Consider the following 15000-nt stretch of genomic DNA (forward strand, 5'->3'; position numbering starts at 1 on the left):
TTACAGCCTGTCTGATGACGTTAATATAATCATGAAGTGGCGTGAATGCGGTGCTATTGACCGGACGGATCAACTACCGAGTTGAATTGAACATAGCCTCATGCAGACGCAGACACACACACACACACACGGAGAGAAAGAGAGAGAGAGAGAGAGAACCACTTTGCGCTTACGCAAATAGGCTATGCAACCATGGCAAACTTTTACATCTGGAAAGAGCTCCTTGGTAACTATCCTGCTAGCTCAGGTCACGTCAACACTTGATTCCAGAAAGATTGTCTTCGACTTGTTCATTTTTTGAACATTTATTTTATCTAATGACATAGAAAACATAATGAATTGCATCCACATATCCTTATGCACTATGCACAACTTTTATTCACTAGCGACTAGCCTAAAACCGTCAGGCTGAAGGGAGGCTAATTACTCTCACATATTTCTTAAAGTGACAGGCACTCAATTACACCTACTCATCACCCATAGATATATATATACTGACAGTATATATGGGCAATTCCATGCAAAGGTCATCCTTACCATGGAAAAAAAAAGTTGTGCATACGCAAATAGAACTGTTGTTAAAATCTTTATTTAGGTCTATATTTTATTGTTTGTCACTGATCTGATTGAATTTGATGGAGAATGACACTCTTTTTACATCATAAATATGGTGTGCAACCATACAGAAACAACATTTTTCACATGGTAATATTATACATATTTAAAAAGTGGATAAATGGACCCAAGGTTCAAACAAATTGTGTCATTTGACAAATTCCAGATTGACAAGGGAATGGTAGAGCAATGTCTATGCTCAGCTTGCATTTAAGAGCACAACTCCTTACATTTGTAAGGCTTTTGTTTTTAAGTCAGCAAGTTCCATGGCCATGTCACATCCATAACGTTTTATAGGAAAAGTTTATGCTACACATACAGTGTTGATGCGACAATGTCCATAGTGTCTGTGCAAAGCTGATTTATATCAATGTAAAATGTGATGACCAAATTGTGCCCCTTTTTTACTTTTAAAACCTTTAATGGTGCGTTATGGATGTGACGTTATGGATGTTACATAATGTGAATTTACAAGACTGGGGACTTTATTATACCTCAAAGCCGATAAAACGTCTGTTCTGGTGGCATGTCAGTTTCAACGCATTTCACCTTAGTGTTTACAATTGACATTTCAAAGAATATTAGGTTGATCAAAACCACAGGGAGGCCTTGCCTAACCATTAGCAAAACAAACATAATATTAAAATACCTCCAGTGATTAGCCTAGCCATAGCCTATTTTCAAGTGGCCTAATAACGAAAATCTGAGCAATTATCTTCCTGTAACTGTCATACTGTTGTTGTACAGTAACTGGATTATCGTGCTAGCTGGTGAAGATGGCTGACTTTGCAGCTGGAGTTAACATAGCAACCTCCTTCTGTTGCAGATCTGTTCAGCCTGCCGTTCACGTCTGTTTAACAAAGTTTAATTTTAAATGTGACGCGATATGCCATCATTTGAAGTGTCAGGTCCTCTGTAGCTAATACCCACAGAGTAACATTAGTAAGGGCAGCAATAAACTAGATGTACCGCATAGCGGTACATCTAGTTTATTAGCCGGTCTGTATGTGTTTATGTGTGTGTGCGCTTGCCTTTCTGTATGTGTGCGACTGTGCGTGAGTGTGTGTGTGTGTGTGTGTGTGTGTGTGTGTGTGTGTGTGTGTGTGTGTGTGTGCATGTGCATGTGCGTGTGTGCACGTGCGCGTGCATGTGCTTTATGTGTGCAAATCACAAATGAGTGGGTATGGGTTAGGTTGATGCGGGCTCTTGAGACTAACATACCATAAATATTTTGTCATCTTGGGTGCAACGGTTCAGGTAGGGCTAGTTATTTAGGGGAGTGGCCACCAAGTTTCATGTTCCCTGGTGTTTCAGTAACCCGGGAATCACTGACCAAAATTGATGACGGTAAAAGAAAAAAATAAATGTCTTTTTTATATTTTGAAGGACTTGTTGTCCTGATTCTTCCTGTGAATCTTAGTGGGCTGAGGAAGCAATAATTTCATCGCTAGTTTTTCATGATTACTATTTCAATTATTTCATATCAAAATTCACTACTTAATTATGTATTTTATGTAGTTTGTCGAGGACTGGTTCAGACACGTCATATCCATAACGTGAAACCGTCACATCCATAACGCCAGTTTTTCCTACATAATGCATTATGAAAATGATGCATAGTTTCAAAAACACACTTTTTGTGTTCATTCAAGTCTCCTTCATGCTACATATATCATAGTTTCGGCAGTTTCCTTCAAAATTCACAGAGTTTGTACAAAACATGTAATCTCTCACAAAAGTGTGTCCATTTCATGTCACATCCATAACACTGATAAAATGCCTTGTATTCTTAGGATGAAATTGATTATATGAAATTTGAGGATTTCTCAGTATTCAGAGGACAGAGGTTACATTAAAAGTTATGCAAATTAATTCACTGATACTAATTTTGCACCCACTCTAAGGCATTTTGTTTACCAATATGAGTCCAATTGTCACATCCATAACGCTGGAACTGCCCATATATCTATGCTCATCACCAATGTGCACTCAATTAGACCCACATTAAAGATATGCCTAAGTGTTATAGTTTAAACGTCAATATTAAGCATTCAAATTACTAAATATGTTTATGTTGCACACGCAGAGAAGAGACAATATTCTTCAGTGCCACATATTTTATTTTTTTAAAGTTTGATCTGAAATCAAATAAAGCATCAACACAAAAGTGCATGAGTGGCTTGATACTCGTTCGTCTCGTTGGCTTCGAATAACTAACCGAGACTTATTGTTTTACATCAACATTAACTCGCATTACAAACAGCAATGCATTAACATTCTCGTTCGCATAATCACCCGCAAATATCCCAACCAGCCTACTCGTTCACATCAGGCTATGATGGCTAGTTACTGGTTCGAGCAGATAGCTAGCATCGATTACAAATAAACATGTATTTAACGAGTGAACACATTTTACAGCGTGTATCATCTGCTCACACATTACACACATTACTAACAAATTAATTATATATCCTTCCTGTGATTTCGGACTCACCTGAAATCAAATAAAGCATCAAAACAAAAGTGCATGAGTGGCTTGATACTCGTTCGTCTCGTTGGCTTCGAATAACTAACCGAGACTTGCTGCTGGCTAGTGGCTACCTAATACCAGCGTTATCTCACAGCGCCACCCCATGACACTTTCCGGTACTGCATATTGTGAGTCTTAATTCTAAAAGACCAAAAATAAGAATGGGGGGTCTGACCAAAACAAGAAACAAAGTACTTAACAACAGCCACAACCTTCTATGGCGCCACACCCTCCCCCACTTTTTAAAATGTCTCCTGACATTTCCAATAATTAAAAGAATTTCAATTATCTCTACAACATTGCTGAACAGGTTAGTAATAAACCTAAGCCCTAGTATGAATTACTTTCCACCGAAATGGAATACAAAGTAATTAGTTTGTACTACCTTGCCATTTAGCTGGTTTTCAAAAGAAAAAATCACATAATGTACATATTCAACACATCATATCATAATAATACATTAACCCATCTCCGAGCAGACAGTGTTTGTGCCTTGTGTTTTTTTTTCATTTTTTTTTTCATTTAAGTCCAATGACTGCTATGTGTGTATATAACTCATTTCAATGTCTCTCAACAGTCCAGGGTCTCCACAGAAACTGACGACAAGAAGGAGTCAAACTTATTCCTTTCACTGCTGTGTTTCTTGATATCACAGTGGGTTCTCCAAACTCATTGTAAGTAAGTATCTTGGGCTGGCGCCGTTCCCTCTGGGGGTACGGAGACCTCTGTGGTGACTGCTGCACATCCTCGTAGTCCGATTCTTCTTCCGTGGCATCTTCCTCCGCTTCCTGATGTCTCTGCTGCACATCCTCGTAGTCTAATTCTTCTTCGATGGCTTCTTCATTCTGCTGTAAGACATCCTCCACTACTGTTCTCTCAGCCTCCAATTCATCTTCCCCAGAGAGACCATGGTCTAAATCCACTGCTTGTGCTGGTTCAAAGGGCTCTGCTTCTGCATTCAGAGTGATGAGCCGATCACCGTCCTCTCTAGGCAATGGAGGATTGTAGGTCAGGACATAACTCTCACCCTCATCGTCACCATCTGTGTCCCAGGCTGATGGTGTTGTTTGCTGTCTGTTCCCAAGTGGCATCTTTGCTCTCTTTTGTGTGACATGTTTCCTCTTCATCAGCGGTTCTTCCACAGGTAAACAGTCGCATGGCAGAAGAAGATTCCTATGCACTACACGGGTTTTTCCACCAGTCTCCGGTCTGATTTCATACACAGGGCTGTCAGCGCCCTTTCTGCTCAAAATCTTGTACACCGTGTTTTCCCAGTATGACCGGAGTTTACCCGGCCCTCCTCTCTCACTCAGGTTACGAAGAAGGACCCTGCTGCCAACTTGGAGTTCAACACCCTGAGCCTTCCTATCGTAGTATCTTTTTCCTCGCAAAGCCTCTTTCTCTGCTGTTTTTGATGCAATTTCATAGGCCTCATGCATACGCGCTTGCCAGTCTGCGACATAGTCTGCATGGCTTTGCTGTTTCTCTTTGGCTGGCAGGTTGAACATGAGGTCAATAGGAAGACGAGGAGAGCGACCAAACAACAAGAAATAAGGGGAAAACCCAGTTGCTTCACTGCGCGTACAATTGTACGCATGGACTACCTTTGGCAGTGAACGTTTCCAGTCTGTTTTCTCATCATCATTCAGTGTCCTGAGCATGGATAAGAGGGTCCTATTGAATCTCTCCACTTGCCCATTTCCCATCGGATGATAGGGGGTCGTGTGAGAACCACGCATACCAGACGCCTTCTGCAAGTCAGCAAACAACTGGTTTTTGAACTCTCTCCCCATGTCGTGATGGATCTTCTCTGGGAACCCAAACTTCAATGTGAAATCATTAAACAGGCATTGCACTACAGTCTTAGCAGACTTATTCTTTGTGGCATAAGCCTGGGCGAACCGTGTAAAGTGGTCCATTACGACTAGTATGTATTCATACCCCTGTTTGCATGTTTCCAGGTGGAGAAAATCTACTGAGACTAGCTGAAATGGATGTGTTGTCTTTATTGACATCAGAGGTGCGCGGGTCACTTTGTTTGGTTTTTTCCTTTTTAAGCACTCACATTCGCTCGTGACAAAGTGTTCAGTATCCTTTTGCATTCTGGGCCAATAGAACCTATCTCTGATTAAGGCCAGTGTTCTATCAACCCCAAGATGCCCCATCTCTTTATGTAATTCCCTGAAAACCACCATGCGGTGTTCTTGTGGTAGCAGGAGCTGCTCTCTGTTTCCTACTCTCCTATACAGGATTCCTTTATCATTCACATAAAGTTTGTCCCACTGTTTGAGCAAGAGTTTCACATCTGGGTGCTCTATCCTGAGGGTCTGTCTAGGTGGCCTGTGACCGCCGCTTTTGTACTGCAGAAGCCGGCTGATAACGGCATCTCTCTCTTGACTTGCCCTTATCTGCACTGGTGAAAAAGACTGGCTAGGGGACTGTATGTCAGTGTCTCTAAGAAGGTCTATGGCCTGTAGACTCACCATGTTTGCCCAGAGTGGGGGATCACTGGATTTCATTATCACTCCCTGCATAGATGCACTGGTGACACTGTGGCTCACCTCTTCTGTGCACTGCCTCACAAACTCATCGAAGTCCAATGGCATGCGGGAGAGGCCATCTGCGTCTGCATTTTGTTTTCCGGGCCGATATTTGATCGTGAAATTAAAATCGGCCAGCTCGGCAACCCACCTATGGCCTGTGGCATTTAATTTTGCAGTTGTCAGGACATATGTTAAGGGATTATTATCCGTGTAAACTACAAAATGTGGGGCATGAAACAAATAATCCCTAAAGCGTTCACAAATGGCCCACTTAAGTGCCAGGAACTCTAATTTTCCGGAATGCATATGATAGTTTTTCTCCGGGGGTGTGAGAGTTCTGGAACCATATGCAATCACTGACATCTCCCCTGCCTGTCTTTGATATAACACACAGCCTAGACCTTCCTGTGATGCATCACAGTGAAGTACAAATGGTTGTGTAAAATCTGGGTAAGCAAGGATAGGGGGCTCTGTCAAGTGGTCTATTAGTGTGTTCAATGCATTTTGGTGGATTTGAGTCCAGCTGATAGGGGTACCGGGTGGTATGTGACCCCTTGCCTTTGTGCAGAGTCTTTTCTTGTTTTTATTTTGCTTGGGAGGTGAAAACTCACTGGGGGGTACAGCCAACAGCTGATATAAGGGTTGTGCTACTTTAGAGAAATTGGGAATATATGTCCTGTAGTAGGAGAGGAATCCCATCATCCTCCTAAGTTCTCCCACAGTGCGTGGCGTTCGATGCTTCAGGGCCTGAACAGGAGCTATCTCAGCTGGATCCATTGAATACCCGTATTCTGACACCATCCGTCCCAGGAACCGTACTTTTCTTCTGAATATTTCACATTTGTGTGGACTGAGCTTGACCCCGTGTTGCTGATACCTTTGCAAAACTGTTCTGATATGACTGACATGATCATTGAAAGAGGTACTATGGACTAAGTTATCATCTAAATATGGCTGGCAGATAACATCCCGCAGGCCTTCTAAGCAGTCTTCCATGTTCCTTTGAAATTCGGCAGGGGCTGAACTGAGGCCAAATGGGATTCTGTTCCACTGGTACAGCCCCCACGGTGTTATAAAGGCTGTTAGTGGCCTGCTCTCTGCCTCCAGAAAGCCCTGGTGGTAGGCCTTCCCCTGGTCCAGCACAGAGAACCAGGAGCTGCCACGAAGGGAATCAAGCATATCCTGGATCCTTGGGATAGGGTGTCGGTCAGGCACTGACTTGCGATTGAGTTCCCGGTAATCACAGCATAGCCTCAGACTACCATCCTTCTTCCTAACACAGACAATAGGAGAGGAGTAGGGTGATCTGGACTTGCTTATCCATCCACGATTCAGTAAGTCTTGGAGATATTCCTTAACTTCCTGATGGAGGGGCTTTGGCACTGACATGTATGTCCTCCGTACAGGTGTCTTGTCATGCAATGTGATGTGCATATTGAGGGAGGGGATACAGCCAACATCATGGTCATCAAAAGCAAATGCATTGCATTCCTCTCTCAACAGCTGTCTCACTGTTTGTTGTTGTGTTTCACTAAGATGGTCTAGCTTAACAGGTGGGTCATATTGGGTTGGCCGTGGTGTCTGAGGGTGTGGTGAGCCTGTTGTGGTGAGGGCTACCTCGCATTGCTGTATTGTGGGCTGTGTCCAGTGAGCTGCCAGCTCGCTCTGAGTTTTATCTCTTTGGCTGAGCTCCGTTGTAGCTGGGTAAGTTGTCTTTATCAATTGAAGGTGGCCCAACATCAGGCGTGGGCCAAGGGTCACTCGATGCATGTTGGTATTAGCAATGGACACAGGCACATAGATCATTCTCTCACCTGTTACTCTAACAATGCCTTCTTGCATGACTAAACCCTCTGGCATTTGTGTGGACATACATGGCACAAATAGCAGATTCTCACCTAAGAACTGTTCACCGACACGTGCCCGAGCATAGATGGTGGTTATCTGCTCAGCAGCCAGGTGTACACTTTTCTTGCTGGTCCATGCTGTCCCCACGTTTCCATCTGTATCTGCAGTCTGCATGAGGTTTATCATTGACCTTGCTGTTTTAGCAGACACTGAGAAGGCCTGGCTTACAACCTGAACTGAATTCAGCTTTGATCGCTGTTTGTCCCATCTGTTAATCAGCTCCTCAATAACATTAAATCCAATGATTGGATTTTCTGCTACATTCGAGTCACTTGTCACCAGCATGGGCACCTGCAGTGTTTCCCTGGTGTGAGGTTCACTGCTCAAACAAAATCTCACCTCCACCCAGCCATCAAACGGGATCTCTGTCTGATTTGCAGCTAATCCAGTTAGTGTTCCCGGCCCCAGGAGCTCTTCAATTGGTCTGACAATGCTGGTGGGTAGATGTTCCTTCCTCCAACCATCATTTATAATGCTAGCCTGGGCCCCGGTGTCCCATAAGGCTTCCACAATGACATCATCCAGCTGGCAATGAACCAGGCATCTCTTTCCGATAAGATCCAGGAGTCTGGCTTGATGCTGAGGGGAAAGGCGGCTGGCATTGCCGGCAATGGTGCTTTCAACAGTGTCATTATGCATATCACACTCGTTACTGTTATGCTTAGCTTGGGGTGGTTGTGAGGCCTGTAGGAACGCTGAACTTCCATGGGACCAGGAGGGGGAGTGGGCTACTGGGGGTCCCGGTTCAGCAGCCCCCTCTCGTTTCCCTGTGCTGGTCTTCTTTGTCTGCATCCCCGAGAGAGATGCCCATCTTGCCCACAACGATAGCAGTGACTACATGTCTCACCTCTCTGCGCATCTTGGCATGGTCTGCATCCCCTCGGCCGCCTCTCAGCTGGCAGTGGTGTCACGTTTGCATATGTGACTGTCTTGGTTGCCTGAATTGTCTCACAGAACATCTTCGTCATTTCCTTCATATCTGCTCTGAGGTCCTCAATCGCTTTGGTGGTATCCATGTCAGCCCATTTGCACTGTCCCTGCTTTTTCTTCTCCCGTGATGTAGCTGTCTCCTTCCCCACTGCTTCTTCTTCTGGATCATGTGTCCCTGTCTGTATTTCATTCAGTTTGAGGGGTCTTGGTACAACTGTTTTTTTCAGCTTGTTTTGTCTTTCAAACTCTAAATTTGCAGCTTCACCTAATTTCTCTATCAGCTCCTCATCTGTAATGTTGGGATTGCTGAGATAAGGCTTTATCTGAAATTTAACTGAGTCACTTAGAAGTCCAGTCTCTACAGAGCGAAGGAATTTCTTTTGTATTAATTCTAGACTAAATTGCTCATCAACCTCATCATCATCTGATGTGCGCAGTAATTTCTCCCTCAATTCTATTGCCCTGAACAAGAAGTTCTGGGCCGACTCTTTGGGTTCTTGAGTAATGTTCATTAGCCTATGCAGCAGATCTGACGATGAATCAATCTTGTAATGCCCCTTCAATATGGTCTTCAATGACTGAAGTGTCATGTTTCGCTTAATCTCCAGTAGCTCTCTCAAGTGAAGGCCAGGACTCACTGCCCTTATGACAGCCTCAATGATTTCCGTCTCAGTGTAGCCCTTCTTTAGACCTGACTCGATCTGGTTGGTGAGGCTTGTGTAGGAGAGTTTTTCTTTCTGGCCGGCTTCTCCGATCTGTCCAAAGATTCTGAATTCCTTTCTGAGGGTAACCTCAGGCACCGGACCAGTCACTGGGGCTGTGGGGTCTTTCAGCTTCAGCTTTTCCTCTAAGGCCTCTATCTGTACCTCCAGAGTGCGTTGTGCTGCTGACTGTGCTTGTTGCAGCTGTGCATATTCTTTTTTTAACTGCTCCAGCTCTTGTTGTCTGCTCTTGTCTTTGGGGTCTGAAGGTGTTTTATTTGGCTTTTCTTGCAATGTCTCCATAAATGACAAGAGGTCTCTGAGGAATTGTAAGAACGTCTCAGCATCTTCTTCACTTGCCTCAATCTCATCCAAACTCCTCTCCACCATTCTTGTCAATGCACGCCTAGACTGTCCTTCAAATCCACCCACAGGTTTGCTGCATTTAATGTGATAGCACACTTTGATGAGATCAGGAGTTTGCAGTGTCAGTAGCTTTGTGCTCACAGTGTCTTGTAATTCCTCCATATCTTCCGATTTCTTCTCTAAGCAGGAGTGTCCGTCCGGATACCGTCTCCTCAAGTACTCAGAAGTCTTCTCCTGGCTGGCTCGCCAAAAATATGTTGCACACGCAGAGAAGAGACAATATTCTTCAGTGCCACATATTTTATTTTTTTAAAGTTTGATCTGAAATCAAATAAAGCATCAAAACAAAAGTGCATGAGTGGCTTGATACTCGTTCGTCTCGTTGGCTTCGAATAACTAACCGAGACTTATTGTTTTACATCAACATTAACTCGCATTACAAACAGCAATGCATTAACATTCTCGTTCGCATAATCACCCGCAAATATCCCAACCAGCCTACTCGTTCACATCAGGCTATGATGGCTAGTTACTGGTTCGAGCAGATAGCTAGCATCGATTACAAATAAACATGTATTTAACGAGTGAACACATTTTACAGCGTGTATCATCTGCTCACACATTACACACATTACTAACAAATTAATTATATATCCTTCCTGTGATTTCGGACTCACCTGAAATCAAATAAAGCATCAAAACAAAAGTGCATGAGTGGCTTGATACTCGTTCGTCTCGTTGGCTTCGAATAACTAACCGAGACTTGCTGCTGGCTAGTGGCTACCTAATACCAGCGTTATCTCACAGCGCCACCCCATGACACTTTCCGGTACTGCATATTGTGAGTCTTAATTCTAAAAGACCAAAAATAAGAATGGGGGGTCTGACCAAAACAAGAAACAAAGTACTTAACAACAGCCACAACCTTCTATGGCGCCACATTTAGCTACTAGTAATTACTAGTAAAATGCTACACATTAAAATATACATTATTAACTAAATACACTCTATATAAATGTAACATTGTGTGTGTGGAGAGAGTCAAGCAGAATCTAGGATGTCCACTGTTGTGAATGATCCCACTACAGTATATATTACTGATGATGTCAGGGTGGTGGGGGCCCCAAAATCAAACACATTTTTAAAAAAGTATCAAAAGAAGTATCGAAATCGCAATTCTTGACTTGGTATCAAAATCGACCCCCCCCCAAATTGTGTAAATCCCCCCTACATGAATAACCTAAGGGGGGAATTCCCCCCTATTTTGAAAAATGAATTTTAAGCCCTGCTACTGGCGCCACGCTCTTCCTGTTTAGCACTCAGGAAATGGTCATTTCTCATGATTGTTTGCGAGCTGTACAGACGTAGGCATTCAAACTGAACAATCGACATCTTTCCTTCTGAGTGTGAAAATGGCTTGCTCAAAACTGGCCACAGGCAAGAAAAAAAAAAACGTTGATTGTGGAGTGGATGGGAAAATAGTCTTAGAGAGTTATTTTTTAATGCCTTTAATCGCAAGCTGCCAAAACGTTGTTATTTTACGTCACTTGTGCTGTTATCAACGGTTCTCTGGCTGCTATTATTTTGACCCTCTGATCATCCTGATTTGATGCACTCTTTCTTGTCCTCAAACTGCCACAGACACTTCCTAGTAGGCATCTGCCTGAAACAGCCAGATCATAAACAGCAACACAGCAACACTGCAACACTTCTCCCATTAATGTTATATTGTTTTGTGTAGTTTGAAACTTATGTGGATTTATTTTTTCGAGTTCTGTAGCCTACCTAAAAAAATCTCCCAGACCTTGGAGTAAATGGAAATTTGATAAGTGGATCTTTCAGCTTTATATTTACTTACCCCTGATATAAATAATGTATCTAGTCTTTTTTTCCATACAGTAGGTCACTGCATTGACCTTTTGAAGAATGCTTATTATAATATATCATATGTTATATAATATATTTTTGTCTGTTTTCTTGCCATGGATGCGTTTACTCAGTTTCACTTCAGACAGCATAACAAGCAGGACAGAATGTCATTATGCCATTTGGCCAAGGGGCGGGCGGACTTCCCAGTACAGCTGCACTCCCTGAGTAATGGACTTGAAGAGCAGATGAGTTGTGCAGTTAGTGCGTGTTTGTAATGGACTTGAAGAGCAGATGAGTTTTGCAGTTAGTGCGTGTTTGTCAGGCTCCAGCTGTGGCTTGTGCCTAGTGTGTTTTCAAGACAAGATGACAAGATAAAGAGTGGTGAGTCATAATGCGAGTTAGTTAGCGAATCACACATCTGTGCAAATGGCAGAAAGGACACTTTGCTTTGCACTCTACGACTTCACTCTAAAAGGTACTGTGCGTGTGTGTGTGTGTGCGTGTGTCTGTGTGTGTGTGTATGATTTTGTGTGTGATTGTGCTTGTCCGTGTTTAATTATTAATCATAATTAGCTGTGTGTGTTCTACCGAGTGATAAATCTGCCCTGCTGTGCCCTCCTACTGCTGTCCCACCTAATCATCATTAGCACTATGTGGGTGTGTGTGTGTGTGTGCGTGTGTATGCCTGCGTGCGTACGTCTGTGTGTATGTGTCTGTGTCTGTCTCCTGACTCTAATCTTAGGGGTTGTCATGCTGCCTCCCCCAAAATATGTGTGTGTGTGTGTGTGTGTGCTTGTATGTGTGTTTGGGATGTGTGTTGGTGTGTGTGGTTAATGTTTGTGTGTGTGTGTGTGTGTGTGTGTGTGTGTGGTTAATGTGTATGTGTGTTGTTAATGTGCATGTGTGTGGGTTTGTATTTGTGTATGGTTAATATATGTATGTGTGTGTGTGTGTGTGTGTGTGTGTTTATTTGCTATAGCCATTGGAGAAGCATACCGCTGTCATATAAATGTGCACATGGGACCATGCGTGGCATGCATCCTGATCTGTGTTTACCTGATCATTAGTGCAGACAAATGGAAGAGCACATGTGTCAACACACATTACTGTCTGTTGATTCTTGCCAAAAATAAGCTACCACATACTGTCTGAACACACAGTCGTGTGTGTTTTGCATCTGCATTTATATACACTATAATGCGCATGAAAGGATCATGAGACTTTTGCCAAATAAAGCTGATTTAGTTTTTGTATGTGGGTGTGTCTGTCTGTGTGTGTGTGTGTGTGTGTGTGTGTGTGTGTGTGTGCGCATGCGTAATGAGTGCAGGTCCAGAACGTGACTCAGTCCATGGAGCTGCTGGACCTGCGTACGTCGCGTGACCTGCAGTACGTGCGGGACTCTGAACCCCTCCTGAGGGGGGTGGAGGGGCGCGTCCGCTCCGCACACAGCAACCCTCGCAGCCTCAGCCCCAAGGGCTTCCAGGTAACCCTGCCGCACAGGTGCGCACTGCAACACACCTCAGCCCCAAGGGCTTCCAGGTAACCCCGCCGCTAGGGTTGGGCACCGAAACACGGTTCTAATATGGCACCGGTGCCGACACAAACGGTAGTAACTGCATCGAATAACAACGTGGATTTCGGTGCCTCATTTCGGTGCTTAAATAGCGTTTTTTTTTTTTTTTTTTTTTATACGAGGCATCACTGCATGTCATGCGCCATCGTCTTGCTCTGATAGCAACACATCCAGATACAGTTAGCTAACATATGATAAACACTGGATGTATAAACCAGAGGGGTGCACCATAGGCGAGTGGACAGTGTTTGACAGCTTGCGTGAGCCCAAAGTAGCTTACTTTAAAGCGATATCGCGAGTGCCTGTCAAAATCTAGCAGTGGACCTAACTACATACAAGCAAAAGGTTATGAAACAACATCAACAGTAGGCTAGCCTATACATTACACAATCCCTGCTAATGCACTAACTGACATTTATTTGAAATGTTATCAGCAAAGTTGTAAGGTGAAAACTTTATTTCACAGTGTGTTAAACAACATAATGGCATGATATTAATCTTTCATGTGCATGAGGCCCATATAGCATCACAATGAATATGAAGATCATGTTAAAAGTTATCTGGCAAAAACATAAATATGTAGGTTACCTGATGTCACTGAGCTGTCAAAGAGGCTACGAAACCATCTCCGTACGTTATCGCTAATTAAACTCAGCTGACTGGTGTTAGCGCATAGCTATAGTTGCTGTTAAAATGCCTACTAGGCTAGCGCTGGGAATCTAAACACTTCAACACCGACATGTAGCCTAACATGTTCAAAACTACTGCGTGTTGAATTTCAAGACATGAAATTTCTTGAAAGCATTTGGGAACACACTAAATTAACTGGAAAATAGAGTCCCTGTTAGATTAGCTTGCAAATGCCGTTGTCCATGACCTGGCAGTTTTATGGCAAGCGGTTTTAACATACATTATGGCAAACCGCCTACACTGGGTAAACTTGAAAGCAGAGCTCACCATTGTGTGTGCATGCATGGCAAGCTGTTTTAACATTTAAATGTATTATTTGTAGGAGCAATGAGATATTGATAGTAAATTGAATATAACAGTTCAATTTCATGTTCAAATTTGTCTTATCAATAAAAAAAAAAGCAATTCATGCTTTAGACTATTTTAATTTAAAACATTTTAAAAACAAAGTACCGGTTCAGGCACCGTTTCGGCACCGGCACCGTTTTAAAAGTATCGATTTAGCACCGGTATCGGATAAAACCCAAACGATACCCAACCCTACCCGCCGCACAGGTGCGCGCTGCAACACACCTCAGCCCCAAGGGCTTCCAGGTAACCCTGCCACACTGGTGCACGCTGCAACACACCTCAGCCCCAAGGGCTTCCAGGTAACCCTGCCACACGCTGCAACACACCTCAGCCCCAAGGGCTTCCAGGTAACCCTGCCACACGCCGCAACACACCTCAGCCCCAAGGGCTTCCAGGTAACCCTGCCACACGCTGCAACACACCTCAGCCCCAAGGGCTTCCAGGTAACCCTGCCACACTGGTGCACGCTGCAACACACCTCAGTATAGCCGAATGGACCTCAACAAACAGTTCCACCCCTTAACGTATTTCCTCTGTCTGGCCCACTTGGTGATGAAGTTGAATAGTCATAGACCAGCATACTTCAACATACTAGAACATACTTCAGCATACTAGAACATACTTTAGCATACCTGAACATACTTTAGCATACCTCAGCATACTTTAGCATACCGCAGCATACTTTAACATACCTGAGCATACTTTAACATACCTAAGCATACTTTAACATACCTGAAGTTTAACGAGGTGAGCATGCTTTAACATACCTGAGCTTTAACGAGGTGAGCATGCTCCAACATACCTGAACTTTAACAAGGTGAGCATGCTTTACCATACCTGAGCTTTAACGAGGTGAGCATGCTTTACCATACCTGAGCTTTAACGAAGTGAGCATGCTTTACCATACCTGAACTTTAACGAGGT

General features: G+C 43.5%; 1 protein-coding gene across 1 annotated transcript in view; it reads left to right on the plus strand.

The window, feature by feature from the left end:
• The window catches only part of LOC143118399 (noelin-2-like), a 76133-nt gene that overhangs the window by 29766 nt on the left and 31367 nt on the right, over positions 1 to 15000 (plus strand). Inside the window, exon 3 of the mRNA XM_076279466.1 lies at positions 12790 to 12945. Within this exon, the coding sequence (XP_076135581.1) occupies positions 12790 to 12945 (156 nt within the window). The remainder of the gene's footprint in view (positions 1 to 12789; positions 12946 to 15000) is intronic.

Source organism: Alosa pseudoharengus, unplaced genomic scaffold (genome assembly GCF_046254945.1).
Source record: "Alosa pseudoharengus isolate Yale_2024_CS ecotype anadromous, Long Island Sound unplaced genomic scaffold, YU_APseudo_1.1 YU_APseudo_1.1_scf_1, whole genome shotgun sequence".
Classification (NCBI taxonomy): Eukaryota; Metazoa; Chordata; class Actinopteri; order Clupeiformes; family Clupeidae; genus Alosa; species Alosa pseudoharengus.